Source organism: Euprymna scolopes, chromosome 46 (assembly GCF_053919585.1).
Source record: "Euprymna scolopes isolate OS-2025 chromosome 46, ASM5391958v1, whole genome shotgun sequence".
Lineage (NCBI taxonomy): Eukaryota > Metazoa > Mollusca > Cephalopoda > Sepiida > Sepiolidae > Euprymna > Euprymna scolopes.
Window position 1 is genome coordinate 215167329 of NC_136527.1, and position 26151 is coordinate 215193479.

The window sequence follows — 26151 nt, forward strand, 5'->3', positions numbered from 1 at the left end:
ATCGTTTATAAATAGAATCGTATTAAAATCGTAGGGAAAAAAGGGAGAAAATCTATTGAATAAGGTAAAGTCCAGAATAGGATAAATCCAAAATGAGTCCATTGGTAATCCATTGATAATCCATTGGTAATCCAGAAGGATCAAACTTACAACCAGAAGCTCTAACCATAGGACTATGGTTTGGTGCTCACAAATGATTCATCAAATACCTACTAAATAATGTTTAATCGCTAAATAAGCAACAGGTTTTTTTTTTTACAAAGGAATCACCACTTATCAAGGTGCAAAGGCCACTCGAGGATACGGGTTAAAGAATATACATTGGTCAAAAGGACATAGTAATCGTTAGAAGTGTAAATTTGGTAAATTGGATTAGTTCCGGGGAACGGCTCACCAAGAATTTGTTTACATGTGACTTAAAGACGGCCATATTGTTATAGTCATCCGCATACAGTACTGTTTCGTTGTATCATAACACATCAGTGTGGCTGTATTTATCATTATTTTTATTTTTTTTATTATATTTTCACCCCAAACAAGGCACATTGCCACTTGGGTGTAGGGGCCTACTATCAGGGGCAGCAACTACTGGGGTACTATGTAGAGATTTGGGCAGCAAGATGTTGGTTCACGTTACACTGAAACTTCTGTATGTCAGTACAGTTGGGGAAGCAGGGACCTGGAATGGAATTCCAAAGTCTAGCAGTTCTGGGGAAGAAACTACTGGAGTAGAAAGATCTTTTACATCTAGGGATCTCTACAGTATGGGGGTGGGATTTTGAAGCCTGTCGGGTCTGTCAAGGGTGTTCACGGCGTGGGGACACAAGTGCTTGCAGTTCGTTAGAGCATTCACCATTAAAATACTTGTAGAACAGGCAGAGGGATGCAACGTTTCGTCGATGGGACAGAGGCTGAAGCTTAGATGCCAGTTCAGGGCCTATCAGATTTGCGACTCTCTTTTGAACCCTGTCAAGGAGCGAGAGACTAGTAGCCGATGCACCAGCCCAAATGTGACAGCAATACTCCATACATGGGCGAATGGTGGCCTTATAGAGGTACAGGATACTTTCAGGTGTTAGTAGTTTTCTAGCACGGTAGAGAGAGAGCCCACAATCCTTGCAGCGGCCCTGGCAATGCCCTCGATGTAATTGTTCAAACTCATATTTCCTGTGAACGTTAGGCCAAGGAGCTTGAAAGACGTACTCTCAGATAAAGAGTCGTTGGCCATTGCTATAGATGGTAGAGAAGGTTTCTTGTAATTATTGAATAAAACCAGTTTAGTCTTGGCGGCATTGAACGTGACCATCCATTTTTGTCTCCATTCCACCACAGATTGGAGGTCATCCTCTAGTGTTTCTGCCATTTCTTTAGATATGTGTTCATTTGTTTTCCTGTCATGCCTGTTATAGAGTGTGGTGTCATCAGCATATATACCCTTCTCAGAGGCAATTTTGTCGGGGAGGTCATTTATGAATATCAGGAACAGTAGACGCCCAAGAATAGACCCCTGGGGCACTCCTGCATTTATATCACACTGTTTAGATGTACGACCGTCGAGGACAACCTGGATTTTTCTCTTATCTAAGAAGGATTTAATTATGTTAAGTATTCTTCCAGTGATACCGTATGATCTAATTTTCCTGAGGAGACCCTCATGCCATACCCTGTCAAAAGCCTTAGATATATCTAGAGCTACCGCTCAGCCCGGAAAGCAAGATTCTTTAAGACATTTGTTGTAGAGTTTGGAGAGAACTGGAGCTACTTCGGCTTAGCACTTTTTTAATAGCACAGCTGGGATGAGATCGGGTTCACATGCTTTTGAAGTATCAAGGTTTTTTATGATAGCATGCACCTGAGCAGGGGTGATTTTCAGATCGTCTAGCGTGGCGTCTGTCCGCATAGGAAATTCAGGTAGGGGTGGTTGGAAGGGTCCAGTGTGGAGTTTGAGGCAAATCGACTGGCAAGCATGTTAGCCTTTTCGGTTGCTGAGCAAACAAAATTTCCAGGTTGGTATCGGTTAACTAACTAGACGAGTTGTATGTATATATGTCAGGTCATGTCATATGCTATTGGTACCATGTAACCCAGTACTACCTGCCATATGGTCGGGACATCCGGCGACTAAACTGGTTCCCCCACCAGACTTGTTTGGTGAGGAGGGTGGCTAGTCTCCCTGAAGGATTAAAAACAAGACCTTCCAAAGGGCGAATGAACCCTTTTTTGGGGTCAACAGCCAACCAGCACAATGTGTGTTTGTGTGTGTTGGTAGCATTTAATTAACTGGAAGAGTTGCACCCTTTTTTTTTTTTTACACTCAGGGATAAGGGTTATTGAGTGTACAGTAATCAATGAGATAGTATTGTAGTAATCATTAGTATTGGGGGTTTTGATAGTGTCTTACTTAAGGGGGCGATTTGTCAGGAATTTGTTTATGTTGGACTTGAAGACATCCAAGTTGTAGTCAGGTGGGAAACAGGCAAGCGGCAGAGAGTTCCACTGGCGTGTAGTTCTAATAAAGAAGCTTTGCTCATGGAATCCACGTTTTGATTTAGGCACAGATAAAGAGTGGGGGAAATTTTTCACAGTGGATTCAGCTAGACGGGTGTTTCTCGTGAAAGATTGGCGAGGGGGGACTAGAGATAGGAGCTCAGACAAGCATCTGCCATGGAAATAGCGATAAAACAAAGACAGGCTTGCAACGTCTCTTCTGTGGGAGAGAGGTTGCAGGGAAGAGAAAAGGGCATCCCCCACTAAACCACAAAGTCTATTTTGTACTCTGTCAAGGCAGGATAGGCTGTTTTTAGCAGCTCCTGCCCAGATGTGGTCAAAGTTTACAGTCCGACAATCTCAATATGTGAAAACACCTCATCTCGAAAATACTACGAAACAGATACTGTCAATTAAAGGAATAAATTAAAAGATGGGCAACATCATGAATTTTGGAATATAGTTTTTGTCATTTATTCTCTGTCTTTCTCTCTCTCTCTATATATATATATATATGTATATATATATATAGAGAGAGAGAGAGAATGCAGAATGCAGTTAGGAGATTCGAAGTTCCTATCCGTCGCGGTTACCACCTGACGAAGGCCAGAGGAAGTTGGCCGAAACGTTGTGAACCAATAAAAACAAACAAACAACAACTAATAAAGATGAGACTAATAGTCCGAAATAAAAATAAAAATTAACATAAAAATGCTCATCTCAAAATAAAAAAATTCCAATTAAGGAATAATATATATATATACCAATCGGTACGGACCCGATTATGGAAGATCAGATAATGAATAAATGTGGATTTATAAGATCAAAGAATCCAACCTTGATCGCCCTTCGGGGCCCGTGGCGCAGTTGATAGAGACGTTGAATATCTACGGTTCCAGATGAACATTGTCTGAAGATAGTGGTTTCACTCCCACCCAAAGCGTGCCAGAGGTAATTGGTCAAAAATGTGATGAGACGACAACTACGGATGGCAGTGATGGCTGAGAATTAATATATATATATATATATATAATGTATAATTACTAGCATGGGTGCCTGGCATTGCCCGGGTGTTTTGGATGTGTATGTTGAGCAAAAAAAAAAAGTGGTAGTAGGAAGGCAGGCTCGAACCCATACCACAAAGGGGGGGGGGGACCTGACATCTTTGCTGTTACGACCACTGCCAAACTGGAAGTGACATAGGTTTAAATTAAGGCTAGACAATCAAAAGTGGAGGATGACTTTAAAAAAACATTGGCGAAAAAAGCGACCCCTCCCTGTGGAAAAGTGCCCAGTTGAGGGTGAAGAAATTAATGTTTTTAGCCAATTTTTCGATATTTGTCGTCTGAAAGGTCTAACTTCAAAACGATACTGATCTTGTGAAAATCCGTCGCCTTTGTCGAAAGTTTTAGGCAGACATGCAAACGTACATACATACATTTATATATTGGTAGCTCAAATTTTCGACCCAAACCGATTAAAAAGCTTGCCCTATATCTGAATACCCTTTATGTAAAATTTCAAATGTTTAGACCAGAAATTGTCTGAATAATTTGGTAGAGACCAAAGTGGTCAAATTTTTAAACCTTTGACCCCTATTATTACCTCTTAACATTTATTGTTTTGGGCTCAAATTAAGTTATTAAGTTAGATCCATGTCCAAGGAATCTATATCAGAAAATTTTAAGTTTTCCGTCTGCCTGCTTCCCACCTGACTACAACTTGGATGTGTTCAAGTCCAACGTTAACAAATTCCTAATGAACCGCCCCCTTTAGTAAACACTTCATCAAATCTCCACACTAACGTAATGTACTTGCAATAACCCTTATCCCTGAGTGGCTTCCGGGCCTTGATAAGTGGTGATCACTGTGTAAAAAAAAAAAAAAAAAAAAAAAAAATATATATATACACTTTTTTGTTTGTTTGTAATTCTAAATAAGAACTTCACTATTAAACCTTTTTTCTCTTTTAATACTGAGATTATAGCGCCCATCATTCTCGTGTTCACATTTCTTTACAGGCCGTGTCTTTAACGGTTCGGGAAAACCCATCGACAAAGGACCCAATGTTTTGGCAGAAGATTTTCTGGATATTCAAGGTAAGTTAAACGCCACCCGTGATGTGAATACTGTTTGAAATCTTGACTTTTTTTTTTTTTTTTTTTTTTTTTTACGTTCGATAAACATGGTGCAGTGGGGGAAAAGGTGGCTGGTTAATTTTAATGTATCGAAAACCAAGCTTCTGTCTATGGTAAATTTTTACGACATGCCCCAGTGTATTATAAACACCCTCAAACCTCCCTGTGTTAAGAATGGCTCTCGGAATAAACACCCTCAAACCTCCCCATGTTAAGAATGGCTCTCTGAATAAACACCCTCAAACCTCCCCATGTTAAGAATGGCTTTTGGAATAAACACCCTCAAACCTCCCCATGTTAAGAATGGCTTTTGGAATAAACACCCTCAAACCTCCCCATGTTAAGAATGGCTTTCGGAATAAACACCCTACAACCTCCCCATGTTAAGAATGGCTTTTGGAATAAACACCCTCCAACCTCCCCATGTTAAGAATGGCTTTCGGAATAAACACCCTCCAACCTCCCCATGTTAAGAATGGCTCTCGGAATAAACACCCTCCAACCTCCCCATGTTAAGAATGGCTTTCGGAATAAACACCCTACAACCTCCCCATTTTAAGAATGGCTCTCGGAATAAACACCCTCAAACCTCCCCATGTTAAGAATGGCTTTTGGAATAAACACCCTGAAACCTCCCCATGTTAAGAATAGCTTTCGGAATAAGCACCCTGAAACCTCCCCATGTTAAGAATGGCTTTCGGAATAAACACCCTGAAACCTCCCCATGTTAAGAATGGCTTTCGGAATAAACACCCTCAAACCTCTCTGTTAAAAGCGGCTTTCGGAATAAACGCCCTCAAACCTCCTCATATTAAGAACGGCTTTCGGAATAAACACCCTTAAACCTCCCCATGTTAAGAACGGCTTTCGGAATAAACACCCTGAAACCTCCCCATGTTAAGAACGGCTTTCGGAATAAACACCTCCCCCAATTTTGGAAGCCGTTCTTAACATGAGAAGGGGGGGGGTATTCTTAAAGCCGTTCTTAACATGGGGTGTTTATACTATGCTAGGGCAGGTCGTAAAAAAATACCGAAATGACATTGTTTACTATCTGTAAAATTACGTATTTGCGGAAAACCTAAATGTGATATTCATTTTCAGCATAGTCAGAAAAGTTGGGGCAGGTCGTAAAAAAAATACCCTCTTTTTATCATAACTGCCCTGACCCCTATCTTTTTAATTTTTTATTCCATATTCACCCAAAGCAAGGCACAGTGCCACTTTGTAGGGGGCTACTATCAGGGACATAAGTTGCAGGAATACTATGTAGGGAGTTGAGCAGCAATATGTCCGTTAACATTCAACTTGAACTTCTGCATGTCAGTACAGTTGGGGAAGAATTTTTTATTGTTTGAAAACAAAGAATACGATTGAATAAATATTTTCTTAACCCATGAGTTTTCGATGCTTATTCATCTCATCAGAGGAAAAAAAAAAAAAATTAAAAAAAACAAAAAAAAGAACAAGTGACGCATGCATGGTCCCTCGTGAGTGCACAGTTAACGAGGCATGAAAAAATGACTAAGTTCAGCATTTGCCCCAAAAGTCCCCACGGGACATCAAATCCTGGCGAAAATGAACAAACTGTGCAGTTTTAGGCCTTAACATATGTAAATTTGAGTTCTGCACCATGCAAAAAAAAGAAATGAATAAGACCATCATTTGGTCCCACCCCCATTTAGCCCCAAAAGTACCCAAGGCCTTCACATATTTAAATTCTACCCTATGCGACGAAGGCAATCAACTCCCCATATTTCCTCCTATAACACAGAACAAGCTAGGTAACATACAAATATCCATGCATGAGGTCGCCAAGCTAATCAAGAACCTTGATTCAAGTAAAGCAACTGGCCCTGATGGCATCCCAATTATAGTGTTAAAAAAGCTTCAACCAGAACTTTCTCCCATACTTACGAAACTGTTTAAGCGCTGCCTTAAGGAGAAGTGCTTTCCGACTCCCTGGAAGACCTCATCAGTTTGCCCTGTATTTAAGAATTCAGGTGAGAAGTCATCTCCCTCTCAGTACAGACCAATAAGTCTCCTGTGTGTTATGAGTAAGTTGCTGGAATCCATATTACATAGAGAAATAGTCAACCACCTCAGCAGGAATAACCTTCTTAGTGTCACACAATATGGTTTCCGCTCTGCAAGATCTACCGCAGATGTGCTGACGGTTATATCCCACAGGATTAGTGAATCTCTTGACAAAGGCTTCCTTTCTAGGGCAATTGCTCTTGACATATCAAAGGCCTTCGACAAGGTATGGCATAAGGGTCTACTTCACAAGATTTCCAGCTACGGTATAACTGGAAATGTTTTCTCAATCATTAAATCATTTCTCTCCGATAGGCTCATAAGAGTAGTGGTCGATGGACAAAAATCAGAGGCCTGCAATATAAATGCTGGAGTCCCTCAGGGGCCAATCCTGGGCCCAACTCTCTTCCTGATCTACATCAATGACCTCCCTAAACACATACTTAAATCATTCGTTGACATCTATGCTGATGACATGACCATCTACGGCAACACCTCAAAGGCTGTAAATGACAAAGCTCTCTCTGATTCTCTCTCCTCTGATCTCGAGCGTGTGGTTCAGTGGGGGAAGACGTGGCTGGTTACCTTTAATGCATCTAAAACCAAACTCCTATCTTTACATCATCAATGCTCTTTTCTTTTCTTTTTTTTTTTAATTACATTTTCACACTAAACAAGGCACATTGGCACAGAAAATTTTAGACAAATATAGTAAAATGGAGTGTTTTTATTAGCCCTAAAAGAGCCCCTGGGGCACACCCAATAGTTATTATGAAAATTGTATAGAAATCAGTCAGTTACAACTTGTCAGAAATTTTTGTAAAAATCCATAATATTAATTTTTTTTTTTTTTTAAATAAGCACAAAAATGTTAATTTTAACCCCAAAAGGCACCCGGAGTTTTCTCGGAAAATCCTTTCTGCACTTTTTTACTCACATCATTGTGCAAAAATTTTTTTTAAATCGTAGTTGTTGAAAAAAATCTGGACAGATGAACGGACAAGGGTGAATTTTCAGGGCCGCCCTCCTTGTGTGGGGTGACCAATGAAGTGAAATTGGAATAATAAGATTGCGTGTACAGTAATCATGGGATAGTATTTTTTTTTTTTTTTTATTACATTTTCGCCCCAAACAAGGCACATTGCCACTTTGGTGTAGGGGGGCTACTATCAGGGCCAACAACTACTGGGGTACTATGTAGGGATTTGGGCAGCAAGATGTCGGATCACATTACACTTGAACTTCTGCACGTCAGTACTGTTGGGGAAGCAGGGACCTGGAATGGAATTCCAGAGTCTAGCGGTTCTGGGGAAGAAACTACTGGAGTAGAAAGATCTTTTACCTCAAGGGATCTCTACAGTGTGAGGGTGGGATTTAGCAGCCTGTGGGGTTTGTCGAGGTTGCTCACGTCATGGGGGCACAAGTGTCTGCAGTTCGTCAGAGCATTCACCACTAAAATACTTATAGAAAAGGCAGAGGGATGCAACATTTCGTCGATGAGACAGAGGCTGAAGCTTAGATGCCAGTTCAGGGTCTATCAGATTTGCGACTCTGTTTTGAACCTTGTCAAGGAGCGAGAGAGTAGTAGCAGATGCACCAGCCCAGATGTGACAGCAATACTCCATACATGGGCGAATGGTTTCCTTATAGAGGTACAGGATACTTTCGGGTGTTAGTAGTTTTCTAGCACGGTAGAGAGAGCCCACCTTTCTTGCAGCGGCCCTGGCAATGCCTTCAGTGTAATTGTTCCAACTCATGTTTCCTGTGAACGTTAGGCCAAGGAGCTTGAAAGATGTACTCTCAGATAAAGAGTCGTTGGCCATTGCTATAGGTGGTAGAGAGGGTTTCTTGTAATTATTGAATGAAACTAGTTTAGTCTTGGCAGCATTGAACGCGACCAACCACTTTTGTCCCCATTCCACCACAGATTGGAGGTCTTCCTCTAGTGTTTCTGCCATTTCTTTAGAAATGTGTTCATTCGTCTTCCTGTCGTGCCTGCCATAGAGTGTAGTGTCATCGGCATATATACTCATCTCAGAGGCAATTTTGTCGGGGAGGTCATTTATGAATATCAAGAACAATAGAGGTCCAAGGATAGAACCCTGGGGCACCCCCACATTTATATCATATTGTTTAGTAGTAATCGTTAGTAACGGAGATTTGATAAAGTGTCTTACTTAAGGGGGCAGTTTATCAGGAATTTGTTTATGTTGGACTTGAAGACATCCAAGTTGTAGTCAGGTGGGAAATAGGCAAACGGTAGAGAGTTCCACAGGCGTGCAGTTCTAAGAAAGAAGCTTTGTTCATGGAATCCACGTTTTGATTTAGGCACAGATAAAGAGTGGGGGAAATTTTTCACAGTGGATTCAGCTAGACGGGTGTTTTTCGTGAAAGATAGGCGAGGGGGGACCAGAGATTGGAGCTCAGACGAGCACCTGCCATGGAAATAACGATAAAACAAGGATAGGCTCGCAACATCTCTTCTGTGGGAGAGAGGTTGCAGGGTAGAGAAAAGGGCATCCCCCACTAAGCCACGAAGTCTATTTTGTACTCTGTCAAGGCAGGATAGGCTGTTTTAGCAGCTCCTGCCCAGATATGGCAACAGTATTCCATCCTTGGACGTACTTCGCTTTTATATAGATAGAGAATTGCATCAGTAGTGAGATATCTTCTGGAGCGGTAGAAGGATCCCACCATCTTTCCAGCAACCTTGGCAACAGACTTGATGTACGTGTTCCATTTCAGATCAGGAGTAAAGGTCAAACCCTGAAGCTTGTCAAAACACGGGGCCTCACCCAGACGAGAGCCATCCATCACAATTGATGCCAGATGGGGATCAGAGCGTTGATGATGTAAGGATAGGAGTTTGGTTTTGGATGCATTAAAAGTGACCAGCCACCTCTTCCCCCATTGTACCACGCGCTCAAGATCAGAGGAGAGAGAATCAGAGAGAACTTTGTCATTTACAGCCTTTGAGGTGTTGCCGTAGATGGTCGTGTCATCAGCATAGATGTCAACGAATGATTTAAGTATGTGTTTAGGGAGGTCATTGATGTAGATCAGGAAGAGAGTTGGGTAAAGTAGTTCTTTCACTTTTATTTTAGTAGTAGTAGAAGTCGGTGTCCCCCAATGATGTTTGAATCGCTTCACAATAGAAATACTGACAAAAAATAACTTAAGTGGAACGGCTCATCAGAAACTTGTTCACATTGGACTTGAAGACAACCATATTATAGACAGCTGGAAAGCAGGAAAACGGAAGACATTTCCACAGGCGTGCAGTTCTAAGAAAGAAGCTTTGATCATGGAATCTACGTTTAGGTTTAGGTACAGATAAAGAGTGGGGAAAATTATTGATAATGTTTTCAGCTAGTCTAGTGTTTCTTGTGAAAGTTTGGCGAGGGGGGACCATAGATTGAAGCTCAGTTGAACACTTTCCATGAAAATAACGATAAATCAGAGACAAACTCGCAACATCTCTTCTGTGAGATAGAGGTTGCAGCGAAGAGAAAAGGACATCTCCCACCAGGCCACGAAGTCTATTTTGAACCCTATCAAGGCAGGACAAGTCTTTTCTAGCAGCTCCTGCTCATATATGGCAACAGTATTCCATCCTTGGACGTATCTGGCTCTTATATAGATAGAGAATTGCATCAGCAGTGAGATATCTACTGGATCTATAGAAGGATCCGACCATTTTTCCAGCGGCCTTGGCAACAGATTTGATGTATGTGTTCCATTTAAGATCAGGAGTAAAGGTCAAGCCCAGAAGCTTGTCAAAACTTGATTGAGTGAGGTCATAAGCAATGGAGAAAAGTGCAATTATTAATGGGATGATTAGAATCTTAAAGACCCCCCTCAGTTGGAATATCTGAGATTGTGGACATTTGTTACTACTTCCGGTAGCAGTCGCGCCAGAAGTTAGGAAGTACGTTGACTGACTATAACCCTAGCGATAACATAGCAATATGGTTAAAAGGTGATAATTGTTTCTTCTCCGCCCTTCAGGTCAACCTATCAACCCGTGGTCAAGAATCTACCCGGAGGAAATGATCCAGACTGGAATCTCAGCTATTGACACTATGAATTCGATTGCCCGAGGTCAGAAGATCCCCATCTTCTCTGCGGCTGGGTTGCCTCACAATGAAGTAAGTTGTCATTTTTAATCATCACTTATATCAACTTTATTTCCATATATGTATGTATTTGTGTGTGTGTGTATATATATATATATATATATACATATATATATGTATATGTGTGTATATATGTGTGTCTGTATATATATATGTGTGTGTGTGTGTATACAGGGTGGTCAAAAAGTCAGGTAACATTTTAAAGAAAAACGATATTAGCAATACACGTATATTTAAGTACCATACATTGAAATATAAAATGAAACAAACATGAAATATGTTTATTTTGTTAATTGTCGTCCATTTCTCTCTATCAATCGCTGGAAGCGATTAACCACTGATTGTGTAACACGTGTAATTACCTGACTTTTTGACCACCCTGTATATATATATATATATATATGTGTATATATATATATATATATATATATATATATATACATGTCAGGTCATGTCATGTGCTACTGGTACCATGTAACCCAGTACTACCTGCCTCGTGGTCGGGTCACCGGCGACTAAACTGGTTCCCCCACCAGACTTGTTTGGTGAGGAGGGCAGCTAGTCTCCCTAAAGGATTAAAAACAAGACCTTCCAAAGGGCGAATGAACTCTTTTTCTGGGTCAACGGCCAACTAGCACCGTGTATATTTGTGTGTGTGTGTGTGTGTGTGTGTGTATATGTGTATTGGGGTGGAGAGGGCTCCCGTAAGCCGTGGTGAAGGCAACCTTTCTAGGAGAAGCAAATCTCTGATTTAAAAAACCATAAAGCGGAAGACCATTACCCGCATTAAGCTGGTCTGCAGTTTAATTTGTTTCTGGCTATCTTGCTCTTGCTTGTTGCTGGATCTCAACATTTTGAACCGAGAGAGAGACTTAGCTGTCGTCCAAAGCTAAGACTCTGTAACATCATCTTTGTATAGATACTCCCTCAGGCATTTGGGCTCATGGATTTCAAATGTCTGAGGGAGTGGCACTCGTCTGACAAGACGTTGCAATCATCATATATATAAGCAAGATAAGACACTGATAGAATTCAGATGAAAAATCCTGATAGATATTACTTGAAGTAATACTTTCAAGGAGATCCTAGCCAAAAAGGAAAAGCTCAATATTTAAGAATAGAGCAATATATGTTTCGTGGTTCAATTTTAAATTCTGAAAAAACAACATATATATATATATATATATATATATATATATACACACACACACACACTTTCTATTTGTTTTTATAAAAGTAATATTATATCGCTACACAATCATGAGCATGTTTCAGTCAGCCAGTTACTGGTAACTAGGGACCTCTTCAGGTGATATTGCTTATACAATAGTATGTAAGTGTATGTATGTATGTATATATGTATGTATATTTAATAATCATTAGGACCTCATACATCGAAATCAACGGGAGAGTCCATCATATATATATATATATATATATATATATGATTGTTGAGCTGGATTAAATCCGACGATATGAAATAAAATGGAAATCCGACGATATGAAATAAAATGGAGGTGGAAGGACCTGGATACTCAACGTTTCGCCCGATTTATGCGGGCTTCTTCAAGAGGGATGGTCATTGATGAGAGAGTCGGAGGATTGGGGCTATATATAATGATGGGGGAGAGCAGCGTGTTTTCCTTATGTAAATTAGATGTCATATATACATGTATATACATTTTATGAGAGAAGAACTAATTAGAGTAAACTAGTGTAGTGGATTACGTCTAAAAGATAAAATATCGTAGAGATTAAAAATTGTGTTTGGAAATATAGCGGTGATAGATTAAATAAATAAAATGACACGAGATTACGAAAGAATCTTTTTTTTTTTTTTTTTTTTTTTTAAATTAGAAATAATTGAATTGGGATAAAATAGCGCAGTAACTTAAAAGATGGTATCTAAAAATAAGAATAGGAGGTGATAAAATGGAGTCTAAAAATAGATAATGATAAAATTTTTTTTTTTTTTTTTTTTTTTACATAGGGGTCACCACACATGGCTGACGAGAGCCTAACATTTTTACAATCTACCATTAACTGGTCGCCCTCATGTTAGGCTTGAAACCAACTGTACCAATCTTTTTCTGGCCTTCTGTACAATTTTAAATAAATATATATAAAGAAATAAAAATTACATTCGAAACTCCGCGGATTAAGGACTATCCACTTATCTTGTGCTTCCTTTTTTAAAATTAAATATGTTTTTAACTCTTTTTCAAGATGTCTTTTAACATGTTTTATTAATCATTTGTTCATATTATAAGCTCTATTTCCTTTTCGGTTTTATTGAGCTTTTACATCTGGTTGAGATTACTTGTAAATATTAACTCTTTAATATTTATATTTAATATTTAGAATATATTTTAAGTTTACCATTTTGATTACCTTGGTAAACTTATTGTAATTTTTATTTCTTTATATATATATATATATATATATAAGCTGAATGTGTGTGTGTGTGTGGTCACGAATAGGCTCCTATATGGTTGACTATTTTAAAAAACTGATTACATATAATGATAGATGTATAGAGACACAGGAATAGGTATGTTTGATCAGGCAGAACAGCGGTTCATTAAAATTATGGCGTCTGCGTTCGTGCCTGGTCCACAAAGTATTGAAATAAAAAATTTAAAAATTAAAAAAAAAAATGTTTACAAGTGTTTTTGATATAGATGTACATAAGAATACTTTGATAAGTATGTTTTAACTTAAATAGGGATGGTATGATAAAATTGTTGGGTCTGCATTCATGCCTGGCCCGCAAAGTATTGAAATAAAAAATTTACAGGGAATATGAACTGGAATATATACATTGAGAGCATTGCCAAGGCTGCTGCAAGGAAGGTTGGCTCCCTCTACAATGCTAGAAAACTTCAAGATGTCTTTTAACATATTTTATTAATCATTTGGTCATATTATAAGCTCTATTTCCTTTTCGGTTTTATTGAGCTTTTACATCTGGTTGAGATTACTTGTAAATATTAACTCTTTAATATTTATAATATATTTTAAGTTTACCATTTTGATTACCTTGGTAAACTTGTTGTAATTTTTATTTATTTATATATATATATATATATATATATATATATAAAAAATTTATGTCTGTCTGTAGTTCATTAAATGGTCGCCGGAACTTCATATATTGAAATTGATGAGAGAATCCATCATATATATATATATATATATATATATATATATAAAAATTTATGTCTGTCTGTCGTTCATTATATATATATATATATATATATATATATATATGTGTGTTTTTTTTTTATAAATATTTAAATTTCATTCAGTAAAAACAAAAATTTATTATATGAACAAAAGAATACAACATTTCCTTAATCCATAATCTATATATATGAAAGCAAAAATGTGTGTGTGTACGTTTGCTTTTTCTGTATGTCCGAGAAAGGCTTTTTTTTTTTTTTTTCTGAGAACTGATCGGTCGGCTCACTCCTTAAAACTTTTATATCACGTCTAAATGATAATATCAGCGGTTCATTAAAATTGTGGCGTCTGCGTTCGCACCTGGTCCACAAAGTATTGAAATAAAAAATTTAAAAATTAAAAAAAAAAATGTTTACAAGTGTTTTTGATATAGATGTACATAAGAATACTTTGATAAGTATGTTTTAACTTTAATAGGGATGGTATGATAAAATTGTTGGGTCTGCATTCATGCCTGGCCCACAAAGTATTGAAATATAAAATTTACAGGGAATATGAACTGGAATATATACATTGAGAGCATTGCCAAGGCTGCTGCAAGGAAGGTTGGCTCCCTCTACCGTGCTAGAAAACTACTTACGCCTGACAGTATCCTATACCTCTATAAGGCCACCATTCGCCCATGTATGGAGTATTGTGTTGCTGGTGCATCTGCTGCTTGTCTCTCGCTCCTGGACAGGGTTCAAAAGAGTCGCCAACCTGATAGGTCCTGAACTGTCATCTAGGCTTCAGCCTCTGTCCCATCGACGGAATGTTGCATCCCTCTGCCTGTTCTACAAATACTTTAATGGTGAATGCTCTGACGAACTGCAAACACTTGTACCTCCCCGATGTAACTACCCCCGACAAACCCGACAAGCTACTAAGTCTCATCCCTTTACAGTAGAGATCCCTAGGTGCAAGAAAGCCTTTTACTCCAATAGTTTCTTCCCCAGAACTGTGGGTCTTTGGAACTCCCTTCCGGGATTCTGCTTTCCCAACTGCAATGATATGCAGAAGTTCAAGTGTAATGTGAACAAACATCTTTCTACTCATCTCCCTTCATAATGACCCCGCTAATTAAGTCCTTAATAGTAGCTCCCTGCTTCAAAGTGGCACTGTGCCTTGTTTGGGGTGAAAATTGAATAAAAAAAAAAAATTAAAAAAAATTATTATATATATATAAAAAAATTATGTCTGTCTGTAGTTCATTAAATGGTTGCCGGAACTTCATATCGAAATTGATGAGAGAATCCATCATATATATGTGTGTGTTTGTGCGTTTTTTTTTTAAATATTTAAATTTCATTCAGTAAAAACAAAAAATTATTATATGAACAAAAGAGTACAACATTTCCTTAATCCATAATCTATATATATAAAAGCAAAAATGTGTGTGTGTATGTATGCTTGCTTTTTGTGTATGTCCGAGAAAGGCTTTTTTTTTTCCGAGAACCGATCGGTCGGCTCACTCCTTAAAACTTTTATATCGCGTCTAAATGATAATATCTACGAGTTAACAACGGGGTCGCCGGTCTATTTAATTTGCCTGAGTTTGAAAAGTTAAATATTCCACATTTTTCGATCGCCGCGTGTGGATTTTTCGTATAATAAAAGCTTAAGATATTGTTTCTGTTTTGATCTCCTTATATCAGACAATTGCTATTCAATTTGGACAATCCCCTTTTTATCATCTTGGGGAAATGAAACAAAAATAAAGAGCTGCCCGCAGTAAATAAGATACTACCCCGCAGTGAAAGTCGACCTCATTAAGTACGGACACCTGCCAATTGTTAATACTTAAATAAATTCAAACATGTTTCCGTTACTATTTCGTGGTGGCCTAGTGGTTATCATCGCACGTTTTATTTTTCACACTTTAATTTCCAACTTCGCCTCCAGGCTTCGGGTTCGATTCTTCATAGTTACCTACCAAAACTTTTTAAAAATTTTATTTTACCCCCCCCCCCCAAACACAAACACTCGGGCAACGATTTTTTATTATTCTTTTGTTTTGATTTACCCAAAACCGCACACACCTCCAAACACCCGGGCAACTCCAGGTACCCTCTGCTAGTAAGCTTGACCTTTACTCCTGATCTTTAATGCATCCAAAACCAAACTCCTATCCTTACATCATCAACGCTCTGATCCCCATCTGGCATCAATTGGGATGGATGGCTCTCGTCTGGGAGAGGCCCCGTGTTTTGACAAGCTTCTGGGTTTGTCCTTTACTCCTGATCTGAAATGGAACACGTACATCAAGTCTGTTGCCAAGGTCGCTGGAAAGATATTGGGATCCTTCTACCGCTCCAGAAGACATCTCACTACTGATGCAATTCTCTATCGATATAAAAGCCAAGTACGTCCAAGGATGGAATACTGCTGCCATATCTGGGCAGTTTTTTTGCTGAAATCTTTTGCAAGTCATTCAAACTTCGCATAAACGACGTCGCATAAACGGCATTATTTTGACCGCCTGTGACGTCACAATCGCGATAGGCGCATCGAGTATGTTTTCTTTCACCCCTTTTTTTCTCTGGCATGTTATTTATTTATTTATTAATTTTTTTTACATAGGCGTCACCACTTATCAAGGCCGAGAAGCCACTCAAGGATAAGGTTTGAAGAGTGAACAGTAGTCAAAAGGACAATATAGTAATCGATAGTAATGGAAGTTCGGTAAATTTGTTAACTTAAGTGGAACGTCTCATCAAGAACTTGTTTACGTTAGACTTGAAGACAATCAGATTGTAGACAGCTGGAAAGCAGGAAAACGGAAGACAATTCCACAGGCGTGCAGTTCTAAGAAAGAAGCTTTGTTCATAGAATCTACGTTTAGGTTTAGGCACAGATAAAGAGTGGGGGGAAATTATTGATAGTGTTTTCAGCTAGATGATTGTTTCCTGTGAAAATTTGGCAAGGGGGGACCATAGACTGAAGCTCAGTCGAACACTTTCCATGAAAATAACGATAAAGCAGACACAAACTTGCAACATCTCTTCTGTGAGATAGAGGTTGCAGGGAAGAGAAAAGGACATCTCCTACGAGGCTACAAAGTTTATTTTGAACCCTATCAAGGCAGGACAAGTCTTTTCTAGCAGCTCCTGCCCATATGTGGCAAGAGTATTCCATCCTTGGACGTACCTGGCTCTTATATAGATACAGAATTGCATCAGCAGTGAGATATCTACTGGATCAATAGAAGGGGTGAAAAAAAATTTTCCAGCGGCCTTGGCAACAGATTTGATGTATGTGTTCCATTTAAGATCAGGAGTAAAGGTCAAGCCCAGAAACTTGTTAAAACATGGAGCCTCCCCAAGACGAGAGCCATTCATTTCAATGATGGCAGATGGGGATCAGAGCGTTGATGATGTAAAGATAGAAGCTTTGGTTTTAGATGCATTAAAAGTAACCAGCCATCTCTTCCCCCACTGTACCACATGCTCAAGATCAGAGGAGAGAGAATTAGAGAAAACTTGGTCGTTTATTGTCTTAGATGTGTTACCATAGATAGTAGTGTCATCCGAATAAATGTCTATGAATGCTGTATCAAGGCAGGACACGTAGCTTACTCCTATTTTTTTTTTTTGCTCAACTCCATTTTCTCTCGTTATATAAAATGTGCGTTGCTTCATTTTTTTTTTTTTTTCATTTCAGATTGCTGCCCAAATTTGTCGGCAAGGTGGTTTGGTAAAACTTCCCGGCAAAAGTGTCATGGATGACCATGAAGATAATTTTGCCATCGTCTTCGCCGCAATGGGTGTAAGTAAATTTTTTTTTTTCCTTTTTCTTTTTTTTCCTTTTTTTTCCCCTTTTTTTCTTTTTTCCTTTTTTTCCTTTTTTCTTTTTTTCTTTTTTTTTCTTTTTCTTTTTTCTTTTTTCTTTTTTCTTTTTCTTTTTCTTTTTTCCTTTCTTTTTCTTTTTTCCTTTTTTTCTTTTTTTCTTTTTTCTTTTTTCTTTTTTCCTTTTTTTCTTTTTTTTCCTTTTTTTCTTTTTTCCTTTTTTCCTTTTTTTCCTTTTTTCTTTTTTCCTTTTTTTCCTTTTTCTTTTTTCTTTCCTTTTTCTTTTTTCTTTTTTCCTTTTTTTTTTATTCCTTTTTCTTTTCTTTTTCTTTTTTCCTTTTTTTCCATTTTCTTTCTTTTTCCTTTTTCTTTTCCTTTTTCTTTTTCTTTTCCTTTTTCTTTTCCTTTTTCTTTCTTTTCTTTTTCCTTTTTCTTTTTTCCTTTTTCTTTCCTTTTCCTTTCCTTTTTTCCTTTCCTTTTTTCCTTCCTTTTTTTTTCCTTTTCCTTTCCTTTTTTCCTTTCCTTTTTTCCTTTCCTTTTTTCCTTTTTTTTCCTTTCCTTTTTCCTTTCCTTTTTTCCTTTTTTCCTTTTTTTCCTTTTTTCTTTTTTCCTTTTTTTCCTTTTTTTCCTTTCTTTTTTTCCTTTCTTTTTTTCCTTTCTTTTTTTCCTTTCTTTTTTTCTTTCTTTTTTCCTTTCTTTTTTTCCTTTCTTTTTTTCCTTTCTTTTTTTCCTTTCTTTTTTTCCTTTCTTTTTTCCTTTTTTTCCTTTTTCTTTTTCCTTTTTTCCTTTTTCTTTTTTTTCTTTCCTTTTTCTTTCCTTTTTCTTTTCTTTTTTCCTTTTTTTTTATTCCTTTTTCTTTTTCCTTTTTCTTTTTTCCTTTTTTTCCATTTTTCTTTCTTTTTCCTTTTTCTTTTCCTTTTTCTTTTTTCTTTTTCCTTTCCTTTTTTCCTTTCCTTTCCTTTTTTTCCTTTCTTTTTTTTCCTTTTCCTTTCTTTTTTTCCTTTTCCTTTCTTTTTTTCCTTTTTTTCCTTTTTTTCCTTTTTTCCTTTCTTTTTTCCTTTTTTTCCTTTCTTTTTTTCCTTTCTTTTTTCCTTTCTTTTTTTCCTTTCTTTTTTTCCTTTCTTTTTTTCTCCTTTCTTTTTTTCCTTTTTTCCTTTCTTTTTTTCCTTTTTTCCTTTCTTTTTTTCCTTTCTTTTTTTCCTTTCTTTTTTTTCCTTTCTTTTTTTCCTTTCTTTTTTTCCTTTCTTTTTTTCCTTTCTTTTTTTCCTTTCTTTTTTTCCTTTCTTTTTTTCCTTTCTTTTTTTCCTTTCTTTTCGATATCTCTTCCATTATTGGAGCAACAATGTTGAATGTTAATTTCTTTTCTTTCTTTCTCCCCCCCCAAACAAGGCACATTGCCACTTTGAGATGGGGGCTACTATCAGGGTATATATATATTGATATAGGGTCATAAATTGCAGGGATACTATGTAGGGAGTTGAGCAGCAAGATTTCTGTTTATATTACACTTTGCTATTTTTTACTAGAATACCTTGTCCTTTTCTTTTCCAGTTTTAACAACTAGTCCTTTACTTTTCATGTTTAAGCTTAACCATATTACTTTTCCTGCTCGCATTTTTCTATTGTAATATAAGTTAACATTATATAATCAATTGTTAATGCTGCAATATTTTAAGTTATACATTTATATTTTTTACTAGAATATCTTGTCCTTTCTTTTCCAGTTTTAACAACTAGTCCTTTACTTTTCCATGTTTAAGCTTAACCATATTACTTTAACTGATTATATAATTTAACATTATATAATCAGTTCTTAATGCTGCAATATTTTAAGTTATAAATTTATTATATTTTTTACTAGAATATCTTGTCCTTTTCTTTTCCAGTTTTAACAAGTTAACAGTTTAACGTTTACTTTTCCATGTTTAAGCTTAACCATATTACTTTTCCTGCTCGCATTTTTCTATCGTAATATATATATATCAACTGTTTTTGTTTCGATAGTCAACGTTGGCGTTGTCAGGAACCATGTGGTAGTATTACAGACATTATTACAGTATCATCGACATTTATTATTTTGTACAACCAGATTAAATCGATTTCAATTTCTTCTTTTTTCTTCAATTTTTTCTATTTCGTTTTATTTTACTTTTGTTTTCTTTCTCTTATTTATTATTTTATTCTTTTTACAACCTGTTGCTACTCGGCGCTGCTCGGGATGGAATTAGACATTTTAAAATAAAATGTCATAATATCGATGTCCTCTCCTAAGTGTTAGTAAATAAAATAGGTTTATCAGCAGAACAATGCAGAGGAAGATACACAAAAGGAAGCCAAATAGGATTGTTAATCAAGATGTCGGAAAAATAAACGGACATAGATATATCTGATAGGCCCTGAACTGGCATAATAAGCTTCAGCCTCTGTCCCATCGACGAAACGTTGCATCCCTCTGCCTGTTCTACAAGTATTTTAATTAATGGTTACAAAGGCTCTACGATTTCGTTCAGACAGCTTTGTCATGTGTTATCTAGTGGATGTAAGATATTGTTCTTTTAACAGACAGATAATAAACGTATAAATTGTATGTATGTTGTTTAGCCAGGAGGACATGATATTGACGTGTAAACTGAATCATGTTGTATCAGACTTATCACACAGGATATTTTGCAGTTCATATGTAAGAAGAATAATATCCGTAAAGTATCCTGTAGGAAGGTGGGCTCTCTCTACCGTGCTAGAAAACTACTAACACCCGAAAGTATTCTGTACCTCTATAAGGCCACCATTCGCCCATGTATGGAGTATTGCTGTCATATTTGGGCTGGTGCATCGGCTACTAGTCTCTCGCTCCTTGACAAGGTTCAAAAGAGAGTCGCCAATCTGATAGGCCCTGAACTGGCATCTAAGCTTCAGTCTTTGTCCCAATCGACGAAACGTTGCATCCCTCTGCCTGTTCTACAAGTATTTTAATGGTGAATGCTCTGACGAACTGCAATCACTTGTGCCTCCACGACGCAGACACCCTCGACAAACCCGACAGGCAGCTAAATCCCACCCCCACACTGTAGAGATCCCTAGATGTAAAAGATCTTTCTACTCCAGTAGTTTCTTCCCCAGAACTGCTAGACTTTGGAATTCCATTCCAAGTTCCTGCTTCCCGAACTGTACTGACGTGCAGAAGTTCAAGCGACATGTTTTTGTACAAAGCTCTACTCCTCCTTCGACGTGACTTGCCTAAAGACGATTTATGAGGATGGCAAAAGATTAGAACCAGGAAAACATATTACGAAAAGGACACTAAACAGAGGGACTGAACCCCTAATAACATCCGCACAAATAGAACAACTACATCAAAGTAAAAATCGACAAAACGCGAGAAAACAACAAAATCCCGACTATTTGAACAACGGGACGAAACTATAATACGCATTATGAGTGAATGCAGAAAACTAGCTCCATTAAATACAATAGACATCATAAGATGAGGAAGACATTACAACTGCATTTTGAATAGATGGACATGAACACGGAACTCATAAAACGTACAAATAAACGCAAGCAAAGAGATGATAGAGTACTGCCTGGTGATACATTTTGTTGTTCCAGCAGACCACAGGATAAATATTAGGGAGTCCGAAAAGCGAAGCAAATACATGAACTTACTTCGTTCAACTCCTCGACTCTACGTTCAAGGGGAATATGTTTTTGAACATATACATCGAAAGCATTGCCACGGCTGCTGCTAGAGATGTGGCTCACTTACACTAGCAGATTAAAGCCAAATAATGGAGAGGAAGATACACAAAAGGAAGCCAAATAGGATTGTTAATCAAGGTGTCGTAAAAATAAACGGACGTAGATATATCTGATAGGTCCTAAACTGTCATCTAAGCTTCAGCCTCTGTCCCATCGACGAAACGTTGCATCCCTCTGCCTGTTCTACAAGTATTTTAATTAATGGTTACTTTTTTCTCCGGGAATGTTATCTATCTATCTATCTATCATGATAAAAAATGATTGTTAAACTCTGCTGTAATTTTGTACTCTTTTTCTTTCTTTTTTTTCACAATTCTTACAAAGGCTCTACGATTTCTTTCAGACAGCTTTGTCATGTGTTATCTAGTGGATATAAGATCTTGTTCTTTTAACAGACAGATAATAAACGTATAAATTGTATGTATGTTGTTTAGCCAGGAGGACATGATATTGACGTGTAAACTGAATCATGTTGTATCAGACTTATCGCACGGGATATTTTTACAGTTCATATATAAGAAGAATAATATCCGTAAAGTATCCTGTAGGAAGGTGGGCTCTCTCTACCGTGCTAGAAAACTACTAACACCCGAAAGTATCCTGTACCTCTATAAGGCCACCATTCGCCCATGTATGGAGTATTGCTATCACATTTGGGCTGGTGCATCTGCTGCTAGTCTCTCGCTCCGAGACAAGGTTCAAAAGAGAGTCGCCAATCTGATAGGCCCTGAACTGGCATCTAAGCTTCAGCCTCTGTCCCATCGACGAAACGTTGCATCCCTCTGCCTGTTCTACAAGTATTTTAATGGTGAATGCTCTGACGAACTGCAATCACTTGTGCCTCCACGATGCAGACACCCTCGACAAACCCGACAGGCAGCTAAATCTCACCCCCCACACAGTAGAGATCCCTAGATGTAAAAGATCTTTCTATTCCAGTAGTTTCTTCCCCAGAACTGCTAGACTCTGGAATTCCATTCCAAGTTCCTGCTTCCCCAACTGTACTGACGTGCAGAAGTTCAAGTGACATGTTTTTGTACAAAGCTCTACTCATCCTCGACGTGACTTGCCTAACGCATAGCAGATTAAATCGATTTCAATTTCTTCTTTTTTTTTTCAATTTTTTCTATTTCGTTTTATTATTATTATTATTTTTATTATTATTGAAACCTTTTCTTTTAATTTTGTTTTTATTTTATTCCTTTTAGAAGCTGTTGCTACTCGGCACTGCTCGGGATGGAATTAGACATTTTAAAATAAAATAAAATGTCATAATATGGATGTCCTCTCCTAATGTTAGTAAATAAAATAGGTTTATCAACAGAACAAGTCTTTTCTAGCACGTAGGGAGTTGAGCAGCAATTATTGATAGTGGTTACAGCTAGACGAGTGTTTCTTGTGAAAGTTTGGCAAGGGGGGGGGCATAGATTGAAGCTCAGTCGAACACTTTCCATGAAAATAACGATAAAGCAGACACAAACTCGCAACATCTCTTCTGTGAGATAGAGGTTGCAGCGAAGAGAAAAGGACATCTCCTACGAGGCTACGGAGTCTATTTTGAACTCTATCAAGGCAGGATAAGTCCTTTCTAGCTGCTGTTGCTACTCGGTGTTAGTAAATAAAATAGGTTTATCAGCAGGACAAGTCCTTTCTAGCATATTCTAGATACGTCCAAGGATGGAATACTGTTGCCCAGATGTAGCAACAGTATTCCATCCTTGGACGTACCTGGCTCTTATATAGTTAGAGAATTGCATCAGCAGTGAGATATCTACTGGATCGATAGAAGGATCCGACCATTTTTCCAAAAACTGGTTAAGAGTAATACAGTTTGGGTTACGTATCAAGTTAAGTTAAAAATAATGGATACTGCAGATTAGAGCCGCATTTTTCCGAGATTAAATAATAGTGCAGTTTTAATTTGGAATTTTTTTTTAAACATAATCTTTCACGATGTTATAGAGAGAGGAGATGTGCGAATGAACTCGAAATCCGGGCCATCAAAAATGGAACCTGGAATTGGATGACCTCGTTCTATGACGCAAGTCGGTTTATGGGTCAGAACGTTGAATGGAGCAAAGTTCGGATGAACTTTAACCCTGACCGACAAAAATGAAACCCGGGAATAAGATGACATAATTCGGCCGCAAGTAAGACCAAAAGCAAACAGCGAGAGGGTCAGAATGTGGGTCAATGACGAAAATTGGTTAACGGATTAGGAGGTCGAAAATTCATAAAAGTCAAATGATAAAAGAATGAGTCAGAGAGCTCAACTGCCTGTCACGGTTGCAACCACACCCTCTCCACCACCACCTCCACCGCCGTATTATTCAAATGATAAACAAAAGAACGAGTCGGAGAGTGACAGCGGAGAGGGGAGGACAGACGACACTCAACTGCCTGTCACGGTCGCAACCACACCCTCTCCACCTACACTATCTCCACCACCACCGTATTATGTGTATATGAATGTTTATTAAATAAACCAAGTTGTTTTATAACAAAGCGTCTCGTTATTCATTGATAATCTCGGATAGTTAAAATACAGGCTTGGTGCTAATAAAATAGAATATACCCTGGCTAGATGAAACACTAAGACTCTTCATAAGACAAACGACAACAAAACAGAATAGACGTCACCGCCATACTACCCAGTATATAACAGGAGAGGAAGATACACAAAAGGAAGCCAAATAGGATTGTTAATCAAGGTGTGTCAGAAAATAAAACGGACGTAGATATATTTAGAATTTACAGGAATTTGAAGTGTAGCAGTGTATTTTACGACAGTTTGCAACTGTTGGGTAATTTGACAATATTGAGTTTGCAACAGTTGAAGACAGTAGACTGCAGGTGGTGTCTTGGGACTGATTGAGATGAGGTGACGTCAACTGTGGGATACAGTCTCAGCAGACGATTATGTAGCTAATGAGCTTAACATGTAGAGGGTCCAGAGCGCAACATTTGCAGAATGGGCCGAATTTTTGTTCTCTGATTAAATGTTGAAATTGGGATGACTGGGGATTGACGTTTTTTTTTGTTTTTTTTTTTTGTTTCAGGTTAACATGGAAACTGCAAGATTCTTCAAGCAAGATTTTGAAGAAAATGGTTCCATGGAAAATGTGTGCCTTTTCTTGAATTTGGCCAATGATCCAACGTAAGTAATCACCTATGTATAATTTGTGTGTGTGTGTATATATATATATATATATATTTATTTATTTACCAGTGGTGAAAAAAACCGGACTAGAGTGCTCAATGTGTAGCCAGAGCAGTATATAGGAAATTTATTACTGTGAGTCCAGAATGAGTTTGATCCTGGATATGACCTAAAACTATATCCGATGGTGAGGCCCCACCTTGCGGGCTTTGGGGAGTGTGGAGCCACCCTTTAATTGCCATTGCTCCCAGATCTTCCTAATATTTATTAATGACCTCCCCGACAAAACTGCCTCTGAGATGGGTATATATGCTGATGACACCACACTCTATAACAGGCATGACAGGAAAACATATGAACACATAACTAAAGAAATGGCAAAACCACTAGAGGATGACCTCCAATCTGTTGTGGAATGGGGACATAAATGGATGGTAACGTTTAACGCTGCCAAGACATAGCTCGTTTCCTTTAATAATTACATGAAACCTTACCAACCACCAATAGCTATGGCTAGAGATACTTTACCGGAGAGCACTTCCTTCAAGCTCTTTGGCTTAACGTTCACGGGCAACATGAGTTGGAATAGATACATCGAGATTATTGCTAAGGCTGCTGCAAAGAAAATGGGCTCTCTCTATCGTGCTAGAAAGTTACTTACTTGAAAGTATCCTGTACCTCTATAAGGCCACCATTCGCCCATGTATGAAGTACCATTGAGTCGCCGACCTAATAGGTCTCGAATTGTCATCTAAGCTTCAGCCCCTGTCCCACCGACAAAATGTTGCATCCCTCTGCCTGTTTTACAAGTATTTTAATGGTGAATGCTCTGACGAACTACAAGCACTTATACCCCTCGACGAAAATACCCCAGACAAACTCGACAAGCAGCAAAGTCCCACCCCTTCACAGTCGAGATTCCTAGATGTACGAAAGCCTTTTACTCTAATAGCTTCTTCCCCAGAACTGCAAGACTTTGGATTTCTCTTCTGGTTTCCTGCTTCCCCAACTGTACTGACATGCAGAAGTTCAAGTGTAATGTGAACAGACATCTTGCTGCTAAACTCCCTACATAGTACCCCTGCAACTTAGGTCCCTGATAGTAGCCCCCTACATCAAAGTAGCAATGTGCCTTCTTTGGGGTGAAAATGTAAAAAAAGAAAATCTGGCTAGAAAGACTTATCCTGCCTTGACAGAGTTCAGAATAGACTTCGTAGTCTAGTGGGGGATGCCCTTTTCTCTTCTCTGCAACCTCTTTCTTATTGCAGATTGGAGTTCAGACGAGCACCTGCCATGGAAATAACGATAAAACAAAGATAGGCTCGCAACATCTCATCTGTGGGAAAGAGGTTGCAGGGAAGAGAAAAGGGCATCCATCCCACACGAGGCTACAAAGTCTATTCTGAACTCTGTCAAGGCAGGATACA

General features: G+C 38.1%; 1 protein-coding gene across 1 annotated transcript in view; it reads left to right on the top strand.

Moving 5' to 3' along the window:
- The window catches only part of LOC145271045 (V-type proton ATPase subunit B), a 116659-nt gene that overhangs the window by 70976 nt on the left and 19532 nt on the right, over positions 1-26151 (top strand). The window contains exons 5-8 of the mRNA XM_080126592.1: positions 4509-4586; positions 10671-10810; positions 17681-17785; positions 24624-24721. Of these exons, the coding sequence (XP_079982718.1) occupies positions 4509-4586; positions 10671-10810; positions 17681-17785; positions 24624-24721 (421 nt within the window). The remainder of the gene's footprint in view (positions 1-4508; positions 4587-10670; positions 10811-17680; positions 17786-24623; positions 24722-26151) is intronic.